The 21,803-nt window shown below is 46.0% G+C and overlaps 2 protein-coding genes across 4 annotated transcripts in view; one reads left to right on the top strand and one right to left on the bottom strand.

The window, feature by feature from the left end:
• uba7 (ubiquitin-like modifier activating enzyme 7) overlaps positions 1-19,094 on the top strand; it is a 106,051-nt gene extending 86,957 nt beyond the window's left edge. Inside the window, exons 15-24 of the mRNA XM_040204475.2 lie at positions 246-310; positions 1,298-1,508; positions 3,381-3,455; positions 4,161-4,353; positions 4,432-4,523; positions 6,359-6,451; positions 7,506-7,697; positions 16,539-16,640; positions 17,421-17,503; positions 18,576-19,094. Of these exons, the coding sequence (XP_040060409.2) occupies positions 246-310; positions 1,298-1,508; positions 3,381-3,455; positions 4,161-4,353; positions 4,432-4,523; positions 6,359-6,451; positions 7,506-7,697; positions 16,539-16,640; positions 17,421-17,503; positions 18,576-18,708 (1,239 nt within the window). The 3' untranslated portion in view covers positions 18,709-19,094. The remainder of the gene's footprint in view (positions 1-245; positions 311-1,297; positions 1,509-3,380; positions 3,456-4,160; positions 4,354-4,431; positions 4,524-6,358; positions 6,452-7,505; positions 7,698-16,538; positions 16,641-17,420; positions 17,504-18,575) is intronic.
• On the bottom strand, positions 18,840-21,659 carry LOC120835506 (PAK4-inhibitor inka2). 3 transcript variants are annotated; one of them, XM_078091650.1, is made up of 4 exons: positions 21,523-21,648; positions 21,389-21,434; positions 20,616-21,225; positions 18,840-20,314 (listed from the first exon to the last, which is right to left on the bottom strand). In XM_078091650.1, exon 4 carries the CDS (start codon positions 20,276-20,278, stop codon positions 19,385-19,387), a length of 894 nt encoding a protein of 297 aa, XP_077947776.1. In that variant the 5' UTR covers positions 20,279-20,314; positions 20,616-21,225; positions 21,389-21,434; positions 21,523-21,648; the 3' UTR covers positions 18,840-19,384. The 3 variants fall into 3 exon arrangements, with proteins under 3 accessions (XP_077947776.1, XP_040060457.2, XP_040060456.2); XM_040204523.2 differs by lacking the exon at positions 20,616-21,225 and having other exon boundaries at positions 21,523-21,659; XM_040204522.2 differs by having other exon boundaries at positions 18,840-21,225.
• Positions 21,660-21,803: the final 144 nt, after the last annotated feature.

The following is a 21,803-nucleotide window of genomic DNA, read 5'->3' as shown; positions in this document are numbered from 1 at the left end:
GTGATCGCCAAAGCAGATTTTGTGTCAATCCATTGGAAAGTTGTGATAGATGCGTAAGTAAGTGTTGTGCACAGCAAAACACAGAATAAAATAACCCAGTTTGAATCTGTAACACATTTATTACAAGAATCAATAAAAAACTATTCTATTAAGATATATAGTGCAATACACTATTATAATTTAAAGGAATTTCTTTTCCTGTCGCTCAGTGTATTCTTTTCTTTTTTTTTTAACAATTATTCTAGTGGGCCAGAGACCAGTTCGAGGGGCTGTTCAAACAAACACCTGAAAATGTGAATCTCTTCCTGAGGTGAGATACGATGCCGTCGTCGTGTGACTAACCCTTTTACACAACAAGCGTTGCCTCTGACGAGCGGGAATATTTGGGGGGGGGGGGGTCCAATCCGCTGCACCTTAATGACGACTTCTCGGTCATTACGCAACGCTTTTTTTCTTCTGCAAAGCAATCCAGGAAAACTCGGCAGAGTGTTCTACACATTATGTCATAGGAGACAGAAGCATTGACCTACTTATAGTGTAACAGCCTCGGAGCCCCCCATGATCCAACCATGTGTTGAGATATCTGTTTGTTTTGGTGAGATTTTCGGTAACCCCCCCCCCCCTCATTGTAAAGCACTTGCACACTTTCCTGTGTCTCTAAACAGATTGGGGGGGGGGAACAAACAGCTGCTGAAGTTTCTCATCTTACACTGATGTGTAGAGAGATTAGAATTTAATGAAGCAGGTCGGCTTCACGTTGTAGTCCAGTACATTTTAAGACATTACATTACATCACATGTCATCTAGCTGACGCTTTTATCCGCAGCGACTTACAATAGTTAACTATTAAGACCTGGTTGATGATGTCATTCTGTGTTAATTTCCGACCCATGCAGCTCGATGTAGCTGTGGGCAGAGTGCTCCTGTTTAGACCCGTTGAGGTGTAACTGCACGCATGGGAGGCAGATTCCTCTTTTTTAGTACGCGGATGCATGACGTGTGGTATGGAGTGGCAGCGACCGGCACACTACAAACTTACTAACCGCAGTAATCCTCATCCAAGTGTCAATGGAACCCCCTCTGAGTCAGTAACAAGACTACACCCTAATTTACAAAGATCTGTTTCGTCATTCTTCCTGTAAACAGCCAAATATTCTTCAGTTTAACTGCTGCCAGTAAGTCAGTAAAAAAGCTTTTATCCACTTTAGAGCATACTTGTCTTTTTTTAATTTTCCCCACACATTTGTTACCTTCTGTGTTATTTGATCGAAATGAATTGCTGCACCGTCTCCTGTAGAGATGACGGCTTCGTGGAGCGGACTCTTGGCCTCGGAGACGCTGAGGCCCTGGAGGTTCTTGGGGGTCTGTGGAGCAGCCTGCAGAACACGGAAGCCGGAGGACAACGTCCAACGAGCTGGGAGGACTGCGTGAGCTGGGCACGCTGCAAGTGGGAGACTCTCTATAACAACGACATCCGCCAGCTCCTCCATTGTTTCCCTCCCGGGGAGGTAAATTCACACCACGGGAAATAGAAGTATATGTGGTTCATTTTGATGGACACATAAGGGCACCGCTGTGTTTGTAAGAGTTCCGTGCATATCAAGCTATGAAAACACTGCAATGACTCACATTTCTTTACGTGTCACGGTGTCGTAGTGCATATTTCCCTGCGACCAGAGACCCTCTACGAGACCTGTCTGAAACTCAAACCACTGATAAATATCTCTGTCTGCATGCTTCACCAGATTACAAACCCTCAGAGTGATGTCACATGTTGCTCTCACACCTTGGGGGGCTCGGATCAGTATCAAGCCAAACAGACCCTCACTAACTCAGACACAGCCCGTTTAAAGCTCCATTAGATGTCTGCAGGGCGATAGTTTTTTTTTACATTAGTGTCTGCTAGAATATATATAGTAGAGTACTACAATCGTATTATTTTCCCAGAGAAAATGTTTTGTCAAAAGTGTCACAATTTGAATTTGAACCTTTCCGGAAAACATCCAAACATTTTAGTTTGACCGTGTAATCTCAACGCACCACAGAGAAACTCTTTGGCAGTTATTGTTATCATTTCCTCTTTTTTTTTCTGGTTGTCTCAGTTACGGTTTGATTCTCGACCACAAACCTTCTGAGGAACCGCGATTAAACAGCAAACGTCGGTTAGCGTCCACAAATCAGCAGGACACACGTGGGCGTGTAAACCAGTGTGATAAATGGCCACTCATTCCAAACGTCTTCGTCTCCATGCAGAAGTGAGCGTGGTCCTGCGTGTGCGTTTAAACTTTTACACGTGGAGTAATGGTCGGATTTCAGAGTGAGAAACCGCTCAGAATAAGTTAAATATGGCATCAGAGATTAAATGCATTTTATTGTTAATGGAATTACAATAAACAGCATATCGGCAGCTAAGGAGAGTACAGTTAAAGACCAAAGAAGAGGGCTTTAACTGTTTAAACATAGTTCTTCAAGTTGGTGGTGATTTGTGGCTTTTTCAGTTCCACAAAATTGTAAATGTAATACCTGTTATTTTATCCTCGAGCAAAAGAAGTACATTTTATTATTAAATTTATTCAATTACTGGACTTAAACTGGTGTTTCATTACAGTACAGTAAAGTATTGCTCAAATATCAAACTAAGATTTTATCTTTAAAAATAGTAATACAAGATATCATAATTCACCAGTGACTCGTTAATCAAGGAAAGAGGCCTTCAGGGGGATTTAGGAAAAGAGAATGCTGTTGATGCCTTTTGGCTGCTATAAAAAGCTCCCCTGCAGTGAAAAATGGCACCACCAGTAGGAAGCTCTCTCTTTCCCAGCACACCGACCATTTGGAAACATCAAAGCTCTCGGCTCCTTTGTTACTTTATCAGACGTACAAATTGTGTTGTCAACACACGACTGATAACTGTATTAGTCTGGCTGGTCTGCAGGAAGGTCGTAATCCTCCTCATACGTCACACAACTGAGGGGGATGTTCTCCTAATGTATGTTTCATGATACGTCATTTAGATAGTAATGAAAATACACACAACACTTCATATAAAATAAGCAAATAAAGAAATGTATCCTGTATTTAATGGGGGACAAAGATCGTCTTGTGGCGATCACCTTAGTGCTTCATAGAACTATGGAGAGCTTTATAAAGGAATATACTCAATGTGGACGCTGCCAAGGCCGCTGCTACTGTTAACACTATTATTAGTAGTCATTTCTACATCATTATTCTGCTTTCTACTCAATGTGTGATTTATTTATGTCTTATGCATTTGGCCTTTTTGTCAATCTCTGTACACATGACATCTATTGCACCTCTGGCACATTTTGTATTGAAAAGTTTCAGCTGTTGATCATATTGATTTTTTTCTTTTCTTTTAGGTGACTGCTGCGGGTCTACCCTTCTGGGCCGGATCCAAGAGGTGCCCTCATCCGCTGACCTTTGACCCCAATAATGTAAGTAGCATCTGGTCCAATTCCTCCTGCAGCAGTAATCATGAAATCGGTGAATAACACGGTATTTGCTGATGAGCATTCCTTCGTTATCAGCGCTGATAGTCTCTTCCCCACTCCGACCGTATACTGGATCCTCTGAATAGCACTTAACCTTCATACGGACAATGAGATGCAGATAATAATCTGCTCTCCACCCACATTCGTCTTTTACAGCCAAGCTAACTTGGACAAACTCTCAGGTAACAGGACGGCATTACGCTTACAATACACCAACGCGCAAGGCAGCGATTACGCATTGACAGCAGAAAGAAATGACTTGTTCCGTCATCTCACATTGTAGATCTGCTTCCCTCCTTCTCTGCTCTGTCAGTATTTCATCTGCTGTCATGTGACTTGTATCTCCTTTACATTTATTTCTGCACCTCTACATGTGTGACAGAGACATGGTCATTGCCATTTATCATTTATCTAGAAAGCGAGACGAAAGTATTGTTAGTTACCTGTTCTGCACACAATGTCCTCTTTAAATTAACTTAAATAATCAATTTATCATTTTATACAGCTTTTTTTCTTTTCTCCAGAACGACAACGTTGTGTTTTTAAAGAAATGCACAATGACTCTTATTGAGTACTAATATTGACATTGTCTTTCTGTTAAAACATGACAAAACATACAGCATTTTATGGTGTATTGTGTCTTTCTAGACTACTCACATGGACTATGTTGTGGCAGCAGCTAATCTGTATGGGCAGATCTTTGGAATCAGCGGGACAAGAGACCGCGCTTCTATCACAAAAACCTTAGAAAAAGTCCGCCTCCCATCTTTCACTCCCAAGTCGTCCGTGAAGATTCACCTCTCGGACGAGGAGATGGAGGAGGACAAACAAGATGACGCCAGTAAGATTGATTTTATAGCCGATAATTTTGGTTATTACATCACTTTTTCTCATTTTCTCAACTCTTTCCCTGCACCAGAGAAAGCCGAACTTGAGGAGTGGAAAGGAAAGTTGGCCTCGTCATCGGTGGAAAGCTCATTCATGCTGATGTACCCCATCGACTTTGAAAAGGTACGGCATGAGCGCATTGACACCTCGGCTGCTTACTCTGCAGAAGCCACAGACAGATTGGCGGCCGAGTGTTCGCAGGGAGCTGGATCTAAATCTATGGCTGCTTTCAGACTACGCTTTTTCTTTCCACCCTCTCCTTTGGGTCCTCGATGACCCGAATCGGTTCTGTCCCTCGGAACGTTCGTGAAAACAGAGCTCACTTGTACTCTTTGTTTGCTGTTATAAATCCTTGGGGCTCAAAAGTATATTCAGAAGCTCAAATCCTAAATTAAATTAAGTTGGAAGCGGAACAAATGCACATGTGTGCAGAGACCGAGCGTGATGAAGTCCTGTCCACACCGCAGGGGGAAACTACTGATCGTGGCCTATTGCTTTGATTAATGTGAAGGTGCCTCTTTGTCTCATCTGCTAGCAGACAACCGACAAACCGCCTAAGAGCTGCTTTGTGGTGGGTCACACTACTGCCAATGAACTAAATGAAGCCTCTATTTGAACTGGCTAGAGGCCTTTTCTCGTTTAGCAACTGATTCCGTACTGTGGAGACAATTGTTTTCCCCTCCACCGGTCCCAGTCTCATTATGTCCCTATGGCCCCGTGTTAGAGGCTCATTAGAAGCCATTTGGTGCAGTGGATTACAGCACAGATACTACTGTCCGCCAGCGTGTCGACCGTGTCTTTGAAGTGGCAGCCTGAGCCCCGGGGGTAGATTAGCGTCTGTGTCACAGTCTCCCCTCGCACTCCTTCGCAACACCTCTCAACAAATAATCATCTGCCGCCTGGGCATTAAATCAGGTTTAGCGCTCGGTTGGGATCTTGCATGAGGTCTGTGGGATCCGAGTGCAACGGCCCTTTTTTTTTCTCCAATAAGTTATATGGGAGTGCAGGTTAGACATATTTCTCCCGTATGAATTCAACTAAGTCAACGGAGTAAGCAGAGAAGAAAGAACTGACTCTGAAACGACCCCGTCAGTGTCACCAGGGCAGCAGCTTATTTTCTATTTAGGTTTCAGCAGTAAATTTAAATTTAAAATGGAAAAATTAATAAAAAAAAGATCTTGGCTAAACAAATCAACAAAATGATGAACCTGTTTCATCCGTGATGGCATGAAACTAACCGAGTGACATCTTGAGGAATTGTGTCCTCAAAGCTAATTTTCATCATGTGGGAGGAAGAAACACGTCCTCTGTATCTCATGTTCCTTATTTACCCAGAAAACCCTGATATCCTGATTTCCCGGTAAACTTCTGATTATTTCAAATTCTCACATCCTACAAGCTTTTTCATTGATCTGAGAGGCCAGATGATCAGGTGGTTGTTGTTGTGGAGAGAGCGGTTCTGGTAAAGCGTCCGGTGACTCAGTAGGAGCAGGAATAAAAGTGTACACGGTAACTCGCTCCCACTTCTTTGTCGTTTTCATCCCTTAGTGCCCAGGTCATGCTGCGGGTTGATGGAATGTGCGTAGGAGGGTTTCAAATGCATCAGGTTGCCGGCGAGAAGCTTCCTCGGGAACCCCTAAAGCCATCGCTGAGCGACAGTCCCCTTTAGAGTCTTTGTAGAGCCGCAGAAGCAGGAATGACCTCACTGGCCGTGTCAATCACAACCGAAATTTTGAATTCGCATGCATTCTATTAGGGTGACCTAAGTCATGTATAAGAGTAATGTAAGTGACCCGACAACAAAGCCTGGAAAACGCTCAAAGCAGCCAAGCCGCGTTCCACCACTCCACTGCGGGTTCCACTCGTGGATACACACAATTTGGTCGTGCGCTTGGAGCTTCGGAGTGTGTCACATGAATGGCTCATGTGCTGTTTGTTTGACACCCCACACGGCACAGGATGACGACAGTAACTTCCACGTGGACTACATCGTCGCTGCATCCAACCTGAGGGCCGAGAACTACGACATCCCTGCAGCTGATCGGCACCAGGTCAGCATCTTCACCAAGCGCATCATCGAAAAAAACAAATCTCTGTGCAGGGTTAAAAAGATTTAGAGGTAAATAAGTCAACAATAAAGAAAGAGCCCCTCCCTTGGGGTCATGTTTTCAGTCTGTGCTGCACACACCTGCCCTGAAGCCACAGAAACAGCCTCCTCACCCATTGTTCCCCGAGCAGAACTAATCACCGCACTTTACCTGTCGCCCGGGAGGTGACACCTGAGCCCCGGCCTTGTACCCGCCGCGGCTGCAGACAAACACCCGAGACAGATGGAGGGACGGGGGGGAGTGGGTGCTGCTGCTAAGCGAGGGGGAGGGGCAGCAATGAAAAAGACGCTTCCACGTGTTGCATCTTGTTCAGGAATAACGTGACTTTTAGTCACCATTTTACCCGTTTCATTGTATACAGTATCTACGCTGCAAACAGTCATACAGTTGTGTCAAATTTGTCAGTATAGAGGGTTTGATTATATGAATTAAAGGACAATGCCCCTGTATTGAAATGCGTCTGGCATAAAGAAGTAAATGTAAGATAACCAATTGGATGTGTAATGTCATGGCGTCACGCAACAAAAGTCTTCACATACAAAACACACCAATGTCGCTTATACAGCACAAGAGTATTTGCAGCAGAGCAAGTATTTTATGTCGCAGAATGTTCCCTGTCAGTGTTATATTATACGTTACAAAATGCAGTACTGTATTTATGCAGCATCTGTTTGCTATATAAAGCCTTGACATTCAAACTAACTATAGCTGTGACAGAAATGCAATGCAGTAAAAAAGAAGACAAGAAGTTTGTCTCTGAGATGCGAGCAGTTGTGCAAAGTAGCTTTGAATATTCACTTAAGTACTGTAGGCCTACTTCAGTACACTTTTAAAGTACCCGCATTTGAGGGATTTTGTTTTGCTGCTTTGAACTATACGCATTCATCACGGTGAAATACTGTTTAAAAAAAACCCATCACAAGATTTATCTGCCACACTAATCACCTCGCTGCGTAGGACTCTATAAGAAATAGGACGTCTGCTGTCTCCTCCACAGAGTAAGCGCATCGCCGGGAGGATCATCCCAGCCATCGCCACCACCACGGCCGCGGTGGCCGGCTTGATGTGCCTGGAGCTCTACAAACTGGTGCAGGGTCACCGGAACATCAGCTCCTACAGCACGGCTTACATGTACCTGCCAGTCACGCACATTGTGTTTTGCCCACCGAGCCCGGCCCACGGCTTTGAAGTGAGTACCAGCTCTTTAGCCCCTACAGACATTTTCAGTCGCAGCCAGCGACTGTGTTTAGTTTAAGGTACAAGATTTACAAAGCAGTCAGTCGCACATAGTGGCCCCTTATACAGCCTGACTGACGCTCACTGTATGCACATTTATCATTTAAGCCTGCCCGCTTTGAGGATAAATCAGTCTGCTCCTTTGTGGATCCTTCAGTCCTTCCTCAGCGGCTGACGTGCATTAAGTTATTAATGTGTCTCTCAGAGTAAGAGAACCCTGTTAACTGGCGATTTCTTGCACATGAGCCGAGGCTTTAGCCAGCTCACAATCCTCAGGGCATTTCGGTGCAGGTAAGACTTAAACACGCCCTTGTCGGCCTCTGGGTTTGCACACATAATGTGGATTTAAAGCGTCTGCAGCTCAAAGCCGAAATGAAAAGAGCTTCTTCTCAGAGCCCTTTCAGGACCAAATCCCACCCCGACGTGTCGGCTCACACCAAGTTCTCTGTGCTGCACGGGCCAAGCTTTAAAACACAAACACGCAATAGCTACCGGCCAGATTCGACTCTCAGGGTCAAGTCTGAGAGGATATCCAGTCAAATAACGCCGCTGAGGCCCGACTGCTTTCCCCTGAATATCTCCCCTCTGCGGGGGAATCAGATATGGGAGCTGCCCGAGCCTTGGACCTCTGACAGACGGGGGGGGTCATGGGGGGGTCAGCGGGTGAGGTAGCTGTGTGCTCTGCTACGTGAGGGTGCAGCGGCAGGGAGCTCTGAGACACTGTAGGTCTGGTTTCAAGATTTGGCTACGAGACGAAAAAAGGGCTACAGCTGCAGTGAAGGCAGCTGCGACTTCCAGGCACGCTGTCCTCCCTCCTTACAAACCCCCCACCTCCCCCCGCCCCCCACCCTCAGTTGCTGTCGGTAAATTTGGCCAGCGAAAGTGTTTGCACATTCTTTTAGAATTTGCTGGCAGAAACACAGCATTGCCGAAGGCAGCGTGGAACGTCGGATGCGCCTGGACAGAAGAGAGGCACCTGACATCGTTTCAGCGAGAGGCCACAGGCTCGAGCGTTTGGAGGATCGAGAAAGCGAGACGGACATTAGACGGTCCAGAGCTTCACGCGGGCCTGTGGGGCTGCTGCATCCGCTTGAAGCCGATGGGGACAAAGTCAATGAGGAGCACACATGTGCTGTTACGCACGCACACGCAGGCGGAGGGAGGGGGAGAGAAGGATGTTCAGCTGCCAAAACTTAAGTCATCGAAGTCGGAGAAAATAAGAAAACATTTTAGTCTTTAGTCTTCAGAATTAGTTCGAAATATGTGTCTGATTCTTTTCTAGATACATATTTGACTTTTAAATGTAGTGTGTAGTGAACATACTGTATACAGTACCAGTCAAACGTTTCGACACATTTTCTCATTCAATTCAATGGGAAAGTGGGTCAACAAACTCATATCTGCCATTTCAGTCTCATATCCCATCACATTGTATATTAGCTCATTTACGGTATTCTAAATAGCAGAAATTAGTCCACACAGTAATGAAAACAGACACCAAAGCAACATGGCTATTAATATCCTCTTATCACTCTGATCTCTCTGAGATTAGAGGCTTTATTAGGCGGCGTTCGAAGGGACCTCGGACGTGCAGCCGTTAAATATCTCTGATCTGACACGCGGCATCAAGAGCTCAGCTTACTTTTTGCAGTGACTCGGGCCTCTCTCTCCTCGTCAGATCAGTCTCAGTTCATTAATATCAGGTAACACCTCACGGATGGTTCTGGCGTTCACCACACAAGTGTTGCGCTTTCATCCCGCCACATCACAGCAGGGATGTAACTCGCAGCGCCACAACAACAAAGAGGTTAGCGCTTCGTGATTGTGAGTCGGTCGTTGGGGTTGGCGGCTTTCGGGAAAAGTTTTTTGGGGATTTTTTAGATTAGAATGTTTAGATGCGGCCGTGTGTACCACCGGTGTTCACAGAGGACTCCGACCACGCTGACCCCTTTTCCAGAAATTGTTGCTTTAAAGCAGCTGTTTCCCAAAATAGGAAGTTTCCCCCGGAAATACACCCGCTGCTGTTATGGAGGCAGAAATATGTAAACAAACGCTGTACTATTTTTTAGTATCTTTTTCCTCCTCGTGTTTATGTTTTCTGTTGGGGGGGGGGGGGGGCTGAGGCAGAGGCCATTACACTGAAGGAGTGGCGAGTCTGGCGAGCTCGCATAGATGGATATCTCTGAAACGGCCAGAAAGCTTGATGTTACTCGGGTCGGCTGTAAGTGCCAAATATAGCATGACAGACATGGCGTGAAACCCTGAGTGAAAGCCGGCAGGCAGCGCTTGTTTTTGCAGGAAACAAAACCTGACGAGACACTGAGCGTTATTTCAAGCACAACAACAATTAATGAGTCCTGCAGTTGTAACTGAGCCGCAGTAAAGCAGACGAAGGAGCAACATCTCCCTACGCCAGGGCAGAGGAGGACGTGTTCCAGCTGAGAATTAAAATAGCTCCGTCCAAAAAGCCCCGCGGCGGCGTTCCTGACTGTGTCCCAGTGTGCGCTGCCTTGACTTGTGCGCTATGCTGCCTGCTGGTTTCGCGCCATGGAAACACTCCCTCTCCTGGGCACACATCCTCCACATCCCCCCCACCGGCCTGAACGCGGCGCCCTCTTCCCCCGGCTCGCCCTTTCGGTCTCTTAATTGAATTAGCGGTGTTGGAGGCGACGTTCCTGATCTCAAGGAAGCCGCGCAAAGGTCGACGCTCACACTGGTTCTTTGTTAATTGGCTGCAGAAACGACCGGCTGTTTCCTGGCTTCACAGGAAGCAGTGTATTGAAAACAGATTTCCCTGTGAGCGTTCATGGGACCTTGCTGCGGGGTTCTGCAGAGCACCGGGAGGAGGCGTTCTGTTTCTTACACCATCGTTCCATCATCAACATGTTTGCACGTTAGCTGAGTACATTAGGTGGTTGTATGTTCGTTTTACATGCAGAAAGCAAAACCTGCAGCTACTTGATTCGTGATTAAAGCACTTACATAATTGGAGACCCCACATCTGCCTTGCGCATAACAGGGACTGACTTGAAGAGAGAAAGGAGAAGAACAAAGGGGAGATTTAAGCGAGCCCACATGTGGCTGGATCTGCGTTAGCCTCCTCAGTCTGTGCCAGTAAAGAAACGGGGGTGAACATGATCCAAGGCCCTCGGTGCTCCTCCGGGAGCTCCCGCGTGGATCTGCATTGTGCAGTTTGTAACTCAAGACCTGCACATCAATAGTGCTCACGGGATAATGAGTAATCTGTGGTCAACGTAGACGGTTGGTGCCATTGTCTTGTTGGCCTTCTGTTTTTAAGTCACGCTGCGTTGCTCCATCACCACTTCTTCTTTGGTTCCCCACAAATCGTTTGTCTACTCAAAGATCGCTAAAGATGGCGTATTTATTTATCATGAGTCCTCCACACACGCTCCCCATTTGGCCGAACAAACTAACTTAACGCGTTTAGTTCCTCTTCAACCATCTACTGTGAAATACGAGTGTTGGATGAGAAACACAACAGCGAGACTGCGTCTGCTCGTGGTGTTTAAACGCACGTGGGACCTTAAAGCTCGACCAGCATGAGTGACTAAAGCTGCGCAAACAACACACTCAACGGATGAGTTCACCTAAAAAGTACGTCTGGAATTATTTTTACAACCCTTCACAAATTTCTGGAGCTAATTTTAATCAAGTACGTACAAGATGTTAGTACTTCTCCTCTGGGTTTGTCTATTTTCCATGCGGGGGAAGAATAATGGAGCTGACTTTGTGAGGTATTTTTACATGTTTCTTCCAACTCTTTTCTGCCGGCGTGTTTGACTGAAGCATGTGGACGTTATTAGTGGTCTCCGTTATTCTCTCATTAAAGCACCAATGTTAGCGGGGGGGGGATGGGCCGCGGGGTTCCCCCATGAGTGACATTAAATTCAAGTTTCTGAGCTGAGATCACGGCCGTAAACATACATTCTGCCTCGTCTTCGCCCCCTCACCCTTTCTCCACTAAGACACGCAGGAACCGTTACCTCATACGTGTACACAACCCCCCCCCCCCCATGTATGGATAATGTCCCATATGGCTAATTGTGCCTGTTTGCTGGCCTCCTGCAGACCGTCGTGTATGCAGAGCACACGAGGCCCCGACTAACAACATACACGTGTCCAAGTATGTTGTGGAAAAAGAAATAAAGTGACTTTTACTGGTCTTGCAAGTCCCACAAATGTGATCCTAAAGGAGACTGGGGATCTATGGTAATTACAGCCCCTAAAGACTGTTTGTCTTCGACAGGGTGCTGGTTTTATGCATAAGAAGCAAATTAACAGGAACTTGCATCATTTGGGGGGGTGGGGGTGGGCGAATTGATCCTGCTGACTGAAACATTTGTGGATGTGTGTCCAACGAACATGCCAACAAACAGTAAGGGCTAGACTAACAGTCAGCAGGTTAGTGTGGAATCCAAGGCCAAGCCTTCGTCAGACCACTCGATGATAATTTGTTGTTTTACACGTGTGACTCTTATCAATCAAACATCTGCCCCGTGCACGTCTCTGCAGGCTCCAGCATGTCAATGGCCCCATTTGCAAGAGGAGCATTTTATTGACTCGGTCCTTCTGCCCCAGGTCATTTTCAGTCTTATCTTCTCATTTGAAAGACAATCACATTGAGATTCTCTTTGCTGTTTTACACGTCAATGGGAGCCTTTCAAAGTTAACTGCCGGCGTCTTACGTCGTCGTGTCAAACTCAGCACTTTGCTGAGAAGTGTCTTATACCCTCCTACTTGCACTACTGTAGTCAACCTTCAAAACCTAGCTTACTACTCTGAATACAACGTATTGTGTGCATATTTTATTCGCATTAATGCTTTAGTTGTCTTTGGGATGGTGCCCTGTGCATTCTCCGGTGTGTCATAGATAAATAATCCCAGTGGGGGCCGTGGGAGGTCTCAGCCATCTGTTTGTTCATCGCAGTCCAAAGAGAGAGGTGATCAATAGTGATCAGGTAGCAGATGACACTCCCGTTCAGAGAAAGGTCCACTGATGAACGGATTCCTGTAGATGTATGCGAGCTGCTCTTCATTGTCATTTTATAATTATGGTAAATCGACCACAGGTGAAGGTTTGAGAACATCATATTAACATATTCTTGGTGGTGTCATCTCCATTGAAACAGTACTCGGCCCGTTTCAGCACAACACCCCAATGTCAGAGATGGACAGAAAAAAAAGAAAGATCAAAACCGATGCCTGGCGCCCGCATTACCCAGAATTCAGCTCAGCCACCAACAGCACTGTCTGTGTGCTCTGAGCTTCAGGCAGACGTGAAGTCATCCACGTCATCAGGGGAGCTTCTCGCTCCTCATGACTGTGTTTTTTCATCAGAAGAATGTCACCATTTGCCCACAATGATGCTACTACATCACAGCCGTACCAGCATTTTCCCTCAAATCCTAATAAGTACTACGGTGTGAATTTGTATATTTTATTTTCATTTTCCACCCGCTGAGCTGTGAGCTTCCGTGCTTTGATGTTGAGTTGTTGGCAGTATCGCTGCACATCGCCATTGGATCTGTGCTGTAGGTGTGAAGGTGTATCCATGCGGCTGAAGAGGAAATTGATTGCCCTTTTCTATATTTCCATACAATGCAGTGATTGTTTGAACCATGAGAGATACTTCCTGGATTTAGCTTTAAGGAATGAGGTTTCCTTTTGTATAAAATGTTTTTTAAAACCTACATATCATAAAACACTTAGCGATAACGTATATGAGTTCACATTTTAGAAAGAAAGAAAATAAAGAGTTTAAATAAATAAGATTCCATTTTTTTAACACATTCAATCAAACAAAAAATAGCGACTTCTAACATTTTACACCTTATTGTTTATAGTATATACATTCATATACATTATAGTGAACACGTGCGGACGGACACGTGGCTGAACTTGAGGCTCAGTTGAGAACTAATCTAGGATGTGATGTTTTGGTGAAATCTACAAAAGGGAAGCTCAGTGAGCTTAAAATGAAATGACGATCAAAAAGGCCGCGCAGATCTCTCTCGCAAAGCCTCACTTTGAAAAGCGCGGCCTTTGAAGGAGCCACGACGGGCTGTAAAAACGCTTCCACGGTGGGAGTTCCGTCCAGATAGTGAAGCCGAGGCGGGAGCGCGCCTGTTTCTTGTGGCAGAGGAGGAGGATTTATCGAGGTTTGCTGCCTAATCCCGGCTTCCTGTTTCCAAAAGTGCTCCATTGTCTTAAAGGGCGGGATTAAGAAACTGACATAATGAAAACACGGCAAATGCCAAATGAAGAGCATGACTGTGGATCCGACTTGTATTCATTTTACCTCCTTTATCAGGTTTACTCGGCTGAACTTCCTCGGGCTGCGCTGGGCTGAACTCAAAATCTGGCAAAAAAGAAGAAGCTGTGGGGACAAACATCGAGTATAACAAAGATCATTCATTTGAACTGCAAGTTGAAGCTGATTTAATTCCTTACAGCCCTCTGATACGTCGTTTTGCTGCTGGACCGCGCGGTTTGGTCGGCATTTGTTTTTCGGGCCTTATTGGAAGAAGCGCTTTGTGATCGAGCCAGTATCCTCTGACCTTTTTGATCCTGTAATTCAGTCAGGCGGAAGTTTATGCTTTAATGCATGTTGACCCGTATCAACTGCCTTTGGTTGAATCGGGTCGGACTGGATGGGATGGAATATAAATCTTTCTAGTGTTCAAAACAGAACGCTAAAGTTGGTAGATGTTTAGCATCTTGCAGTTTTTAGATCTTAATCTAAAATGTGCTATTTTTTTCCATTCCAAAGCATTTCAAAATATATAATTTCTATTTACGCAGCAGAGATGTCATAAACAGCTTTATCTAATAGCTGTAATAGCAACTAGACAGGTGGAAAGGGGAAGGAGTGTGTGTGTGTGTGTGTTTGATATGCAGCGGATGAGAATTCTGTTATTGGACACAGTTTCTGTCTAAATTCAGATTTGTCGGGAAGAGCAGGGAAGCTCGACACGCTTCCCTCTCAACAAGAGGAAGTAGCCTGACGTTTGGGCCGGGCATTTTAGATGTTAGGGGAACCGATCGGATGTTTTATAACGAGCATAATGTTTAATAATGCAGAATGGATTTTTGGGGCAAATAATCCTGTGGAGTAAGTTATTCCAGTATAAAACATCAGTATTATTCTTTGATTTAACGGTATAAAAAAGGAGAGTTTACATGCAAACTATGCGATTCTTTGTTGGATCAGTGAAACCATGACGGAGAAGTGAGAAGTAGTTCAGTATTTGAATTGTCATTGTTTCTTTATTGTTTTTGGAAAGACCGATTGTGTTTCAGGGGGAAGTCCAGACACGCATTCGTAATACGGAGTCCGACACGTGAAACAGAGGACGGGAGATTTGACCGCCGTGAACTTAAATGAACACCGTCGTGGTTCTATTCCCCTCACAGCTGTGAAGTGTCCGTTTGTAACAGTTCAAACGCCCAGAATCCCGGCTGTCCGCTTCACGTCTGGGTTTTCAGTAGGATCACACTTGAGCTTTTCAGAATTATCGTAGTGGACGAAGTTGTTGAAAAGTACAAGAAAATTGCGTTTTAAACTCACCACTTTTGTGTTGTTTTCCACACTGGTGAGTCGGTTCAGTGTTGTTTTAGGAGGAACGCAGTAACTCTCTCCTTCACATTCCTTCTCCTTCCCCAGAGACGACCGCTTGTTCGGTCCATTCTAGTTTTTCATGCTTATGATTTCGTGACAAAAAGAAAACGTAGCTGTGCGTGTGGGAAACCATTTGTAAATGTTTAGCAGCTCGATTTCTTCCTTACTGTTGTGTTGAATAGTTTACGTCACTCAACTATCTTTTGGGGGCTTCAGAGTTCCAGAGTTGTGCGACAGATATAACAGAGAGAAAAGAAGGGAGGGGAAAGAGTAAATATAGCCTGCAAATCATCGTGTAAAATCTGAATCTGCACACAATAAACCACTGGTGAAAAACTCACTGCCTAAAAGAAGTGCCTTTAAATGTCGGACAATGACCTCGCATTTAGATTATTTTAAATAATGGCCTTTTGTTCGACAAGCTCTGTTGTTCCATGAAATGTTTGCACAAACTACAGCGCGTCAGAAGTGTAACTTGCAAACCGAATGTGCTTTGCCTGAAAAATGGGACAAAGAGCCGAGACACCCGTCAAGACTTCAAGAGAGGTTTGCCCCGAGTGTGTCTCCGCAAACCCAAACCCCTAAAACCACATACGTGTCTGGAGTTGTGAGGGCCAGTCGAAAAGTTCCCCTCGGCTGCTGCTGGAGATAATTGGAGCCAGGTTTAGCCAGAGTCCACATCTTACATCCAAGTTTTGATCTTCTCTCACCAAACAGCGGCTGCGTCATCGGGGGCTTTTCTGACCACGTGACACATTTGTTATATTTTCCTGGATGAATTCAGTTGGATGATTATGGTAAACAGAGTCACACGTGAAAACCAATTACACAGCAGTTGATTGTGAAGCCGTGTGAAGTCTTCTCCATAGAAACTTGAGAAGAGCGAGAAGGTAATACACGAGGAAGCCCCTTCTTGACCCCCCGAGAGCTGCTGATTGTTCTCAGCTGCTTTTTAACACAGTGGTGAAAAATGCCGTCCCTCTGCCTCAGTGTCCACCAACAGACAGTGTCTGCACACCCATCACAGCAAGAAGGTAGTTAATCTGTCCACTGTGTGTGTGTGTGTGTGTGTGTGTGTGTGTGTGTGTGTGTGTGTGTGTGTGTGTGTGTGTGTGTGTGTGTGTGTGTGTGTGTGTGCAACGTGTCTATCGGCAGGTCGCAGGGAGGACATACACCCTGTGGGACGACTTCCTCGTCGAGGGCAGACGCTGCGGTCAACAGGAAATGACCTTGGGGGATCTTGTCCAGTATATCAAGGTATGGCCTCCGTATTCCTTTCAGCGGGGGGGACAGACACTCTCCTCACACCCGGTGCCACTGAGTGCACGTTTATTATCCCTAAACCTGTTCACCTTCCTCCGTTCTTTCCAGTCATTGACCATTGAATCCCTTCCGTTCACAACAGTAGCTTCTTTTTTTTTGAACCATCAACTTTCTTCCAATGGATGAAAAACAGTTGCCTCAGTTCTTTTATGTGCTTCTTATACATGCTCATCTGACACTTACATTTCCCAAAATGCCAAAAATCTTCTCTCTGTATCTTCATACAACAGAGATGCATAAAAAGTGGAATCATTTCTGTCACTTCCACCATCCAAAATGCTGTAATGACAGTTTTCCAACTATAAACATAAAGTAGTTGATTGCAAACCATAGTGATCCTTAATACAATGTAAGAGAAACATCGCCTGCATATCTTTAAGTACAAATGCTCTTATATGTTCAGCATGTCTTTAGAATACGACACAGGCCACTTGCAGTAGAAATGTCCAAGCACATGACCGTCGATTTAACAGGACGCTTGATTTATTAATTCCTTAGCCGTTTGTCCCAACGAAGCGAAGGGAAAATAAATTGGCGAGTGATCATATTTGCTCCTGGTTTTGTTTAACCTTTGCCAGATGTGCGGGGCCACGGGTCGACCATCAGACATTTAGCACTGCTGACCGCCGTCTTTGCAGAAGTGACCTCGTTTACACTTTGGTGCATTTGTTATATTGTACCGTGCATTAAAATGAACCCTTTTTTGTTGTGCAGGACACGTATAACTTGAGCATCTGTGGTCTCTACTATGGCAGCGCTGCCCTCTACGTGGGGCAAGAAGAGCGGCTCCAGCAGAGGTACGTCCAGCTCGGGGCAAAGACACAACGCGTTGCTACATATCGCCGCACAAACACGGGCCACGAGCAGCCTCCCGCCGTTTGTTTAGAGGCTAATGGCAGGACGAGGTGTTTCCTCTGAGACCAGGGAGCAGAGAGCCTGTTGACACGCTCGCATGCACCACCGAGGACAGACGAGTGAGACAGACCCTCATCGGGTTCCCGTGTGTTTAACTATTTAATTAGAATCCGCCTTTTTCATCATGTGAGAAGCCGCGCTGTTTTATATAAAGCCCCGGGCCACGTGCCTTGTGCCGTGAACTCTTATCACACCAGAATATGCACCCTGAGGCATGTTTCGATTCCATCGTATTCATCTTGAGACGGGCCGGGTGTCTGTTGATGGCGCTGAGGTCCCCGGGGAGCTGCTGTTTGGGTTCGGATGGAGCGGCAGTCGGAGGCGGGCAGAGTGATGGCCGCGTGGAAAGCGGACATGACAAATGCCCTCTCCAACAGCCGCTTCCTGTGCAGTCGCCCCGCACCGAGCTTCCTGTGTCGGGGGGCCCAGGAGAGGCAACTCGCTGCTTAAAAAAAAAAAAAGTCAGACGCCATTCAAAATCATTTCATTTTGAAGTTGGCGTTTTAGCAAATGTCAGAGATTCACTCATGAAAAGACAAGTGTTCGCAATACTTCCTATTTTCCCAAACTACGTGTGTCGTTTAACTGAAAATGTAAATCCTCAATAATGGTTCCCTAATGTTTTGTTCCATTTTTCAACAGCAGTGAAAAGTCATGTGTTTTTGTTAGGTAACATTTTTTAGCCACTGATTAACAAATCTTTTGTGCCTCTTGAGTATTTCCAGCAGAAAGGTGTACGTGTGTGGTGGTTCTCGTACAGAGGATTACGCTTTAGATACAGAAATACTTGATTCGCTGCTTTTGGTCTTTTGATGAGTTGTATTGATAAGGAAAAGAGCCAATCTCTCTGCACAGGACACCAATAGGTACGGCCTTGTTGAAAAGGTTTACTCTTTTTGTTCCAACTAGTTAGTATTTCAATATTTGTAATTCTAAGCGTCTGTATACTTTCAGGGTTTCTGACGTGGTGAAAATGGTCACCAAGACAGAAATCCCTCCGCACAAGAAGATGCTGGAGTTGATGCCGTCGTTTACTGAAGACGAGGATTGTGAGATCGTCCCGCCCATCAGATACATGCTCATGTGATGCCCACGAAAAGGCGTCACGTGAGACCGTTTTAATGGAACAAAGCAAACTTCTCCTGATCTCCTGTGACATAGAAGTTTAAAACTTCCTCATTTAGTTGCTTTAGCTGTTTACAAAGAGTTTACAAACAGTTTCTTCCGCATTTGTTTTATTATTTCGCTGGCATACTTTAATCATGTTTGTTATTAATCATAACATTTTATCTTACTAAAAGCACAAACTTTGCAAAATGTAATTTCACAACTATTATTACCAGATCTCTGTGTGGAGAAGCTGGTCTCATCTGCTTCTCCGGCTGTATTTTACATCATCGCTGTACTTGGGCCTTTGAGTGAACGATGCGGTTTGTGATTCATGCAATAATTCAATAAATGTCTATGAAGAACAATTATGTCCGTGTCCTTCACTGAGACTCACTGCAGCCTCCCAGTTTAACCAGAAAAGGGCCCTGTAGAACATTTTGTTTACAGCCTACTTGGCTGAAAATTCACCCCCATTTCCACTTGAAAAATGGAGGACGCTTCATGTTAATGACACATGGCTACAATAATAACATTTCAACAGTTAGTACTTAAATTGCAATCAACTAATCCAGATGCAACGCTTTGGACCACAATTACAAAAATAGAATTTTTTTTTTTTTTTTTGCACAAGCAGTCCAGGGGTACAGCACGACTTAAAAGTATCCGATGACGTCACTGCATATGATGGGTTGCCGGCTGCCGGTCTTCATCAGGGCGGTGGACTTGTAGAAGTCGGCGTCCGGCTGATGGAGGCCTGTGTGCGACTGGTGGAAGAAGGGTTTGAGAGCCTGCAGCCCCACTGGACAGGACATCCGCTTGGAGGCCTCTGCAGCCCGGCTGGGCCTTGTGGAGTCTGCAGGCCTCTGCCTCACCTCCACACTTTTAGACACTCCCGCCAACCTGCGCCGCACGTTTGTCAAAATGTCCTTGGCGAGGCGGCGGCGGCCCGCGTTGGGCTTCGGCTCTGCTGGCTCGGGACACTCTGGTAGGTCCATCCAGTTCTTTATGAGGTCGGCGAAGCTGTTGTCCCCGAGAACCAGCGGCTGTCTGTTTCGGCTGCGGCTCAGCAGCGACGTGGTCCAGTCCTCTGGGTTACTCGCCTCGAATGAGGTCCAGCGCTCCAGGCAGGCGTCCGAGGTCGACTTGGGCCGGATTCGGCCGGAGGGTCCCCTGTTTGTGCGCAGGCACGCCGAGGAGGAGACTCGGACGTTCCTGGTCCTCCTCAGCACCACACCTTCATCCTGCCAGGAAGCCTCAGAGTAACCCGAGTCAAAGTCCAGACTCTTCTCACTGCTTGGGGAGCCTCGGGCCAAGCGGTCAGGCTGCCGGTGCTGCTCTTCCTCCTCCTCTTCTTCCAGGGGGCTGTGCAGGCAGCAGGCGGAGTCATACGTGCCGGCGTCGGAGACACGCAGGCGGGCGAGCCGCTCCTGCCGGGCCCTCTGTTTGCAGAGCCGCGCCACGGCGAAGGAGCGCGCACACGGCTCACTCAGTGGCCTCGGCCTGCTCATCCGCTTCAGGTCGTGCAGGGACCTCACCATGCACTGCATCTGGTCCCGCAGGCAGTCAGAGTCGCCTAAGCACAGCTGAGAAGGAAAGACGCAAGACATCAGTGGTGCAGGCAGAATTTTTTGCGACTTTTGCAGCAGGCGACAAGGCAGCGGCGCTTGGCTTCCAAAATCTTTCCTCGTGCACTGGCCGGACTGAAATACAGCGTCTGTTGTTTCCATAACCGGGCCAATAAGATTTTTACCAGCTGACATCACTGTGCTGTGCGACCGTATAACAAGCGAGGCATTCCTGACAAACCTCAGAGCGGCTTTATGGAGACCATCCCGTGTGATCCCAGAAAATAACTAGAGTTATAGCTCAGAGAACAGGACGCACCTTTTTACACTGGCACAGTCTCCCTGCTTCCTAGAGCGGGAGGGGAAGTTTGAACAAAGTGGAGGAGGGACGAGGGGTATTTCTCATGTGGATTCCCCCTAAACTGGTGTTGACAGGACTGAAATATAACGCAGGAAATAACGAACGCTTGTCAAACTAGAATATGATGAGGTTTCAATTGTGAATCAAATCATTTTCCAGCTTTCAGATGAACTGAAAACAACGCAGCACATTTGCGACACGTTTCTTTAAAACGGTTCCATCCAAAACATTCCCGTGGCAGCAAGCAGGCTCCGAAAAACCCTCAGAAAAGGAGTAGCTTTAACTTTTTATCGTCACACAAGTTCTTCTGTTCAGTTTGATGAACCATCCTGTCAGTGTTCGGCTTGGACACCACAATGCCATGATGTTATCACAGCTGTGGGTGCTGAACCATTTGTCCCCGGGGAGGGGGGGGGGGGGGGGGAGAGAGACTTATCTGGCCCACTGGGACATCCTCATTGGGACTCTGCTCCTCTTAAAATGTTCTGTTCTCCTTGGCTGCCTTCACACAACGAGCAGCAGTGATTCACCAAGTTTAACAGTTCCGTTTGGTTTGAATTAACTGAGCCTGAAGGAATGAAACATTCTTGACTTTACTCCGAGGATCAGTATAAAATGCTTTATATATTTGCTTGTTCGGGTTCCTGAGCAACGATCTTTGCAATCTCACATTAAAGTCACTGAGTGCATCTACGAAACAGTCGAATTATAAGTACGTGGAACAAACTTACCATGGCTCGTGATTAAATGTCCGCCGTGAAGTTTAGAATCCTGTTTCTGCAGAAAAATAAAAAGAACGAGATAAATACTGGGCGTTTTTCAACATTGCACTTTAGTAATATATAAATAGGGAAATAACACTCACATCTGCGTTTGATTCGGGTTAAATGCCAACAAAAGAAAAATCAAGAGCACCGCAAATTTCCAGGCGAGAAGAGATGGTGCGTCTCTCCGTGCGTCCTCTCATCTGAACCACATGAAGGTCTATCTGCGGACTTTGACGACGCTCAACTTTGCGCTGCAGCAAATCAGCGCAGCGCATCTGGAAATGAACCAATAGCAAGTCTCCTGAAACTAGACGCCTCCCAGCGTGAACACAGCGGCTCCGACTGCAACGCTTATTACTGTCGACTCCACATCTGGAGA

This window comes from Gasterosteus aculeatus, chromosome 17, assembly GCF_964276395.1.
Source record: "Gasterosteus aculeatus chromosome 17, fGasAcu3.hap1.1, whole genome shotgun sequence".
Taxonomy (NCBI): Eukaryota; Metazoa; Chordata; class Actinopteri; order Perciformes; family Gasterosteidae; genus Gasterosteus; species Gasterosteus aculeatus.
The sequence above is the reverse complement of the archived record's forward strand: the minus strand, read 5'-3'. Positions and strand labels throughout refer to the sequence as shown.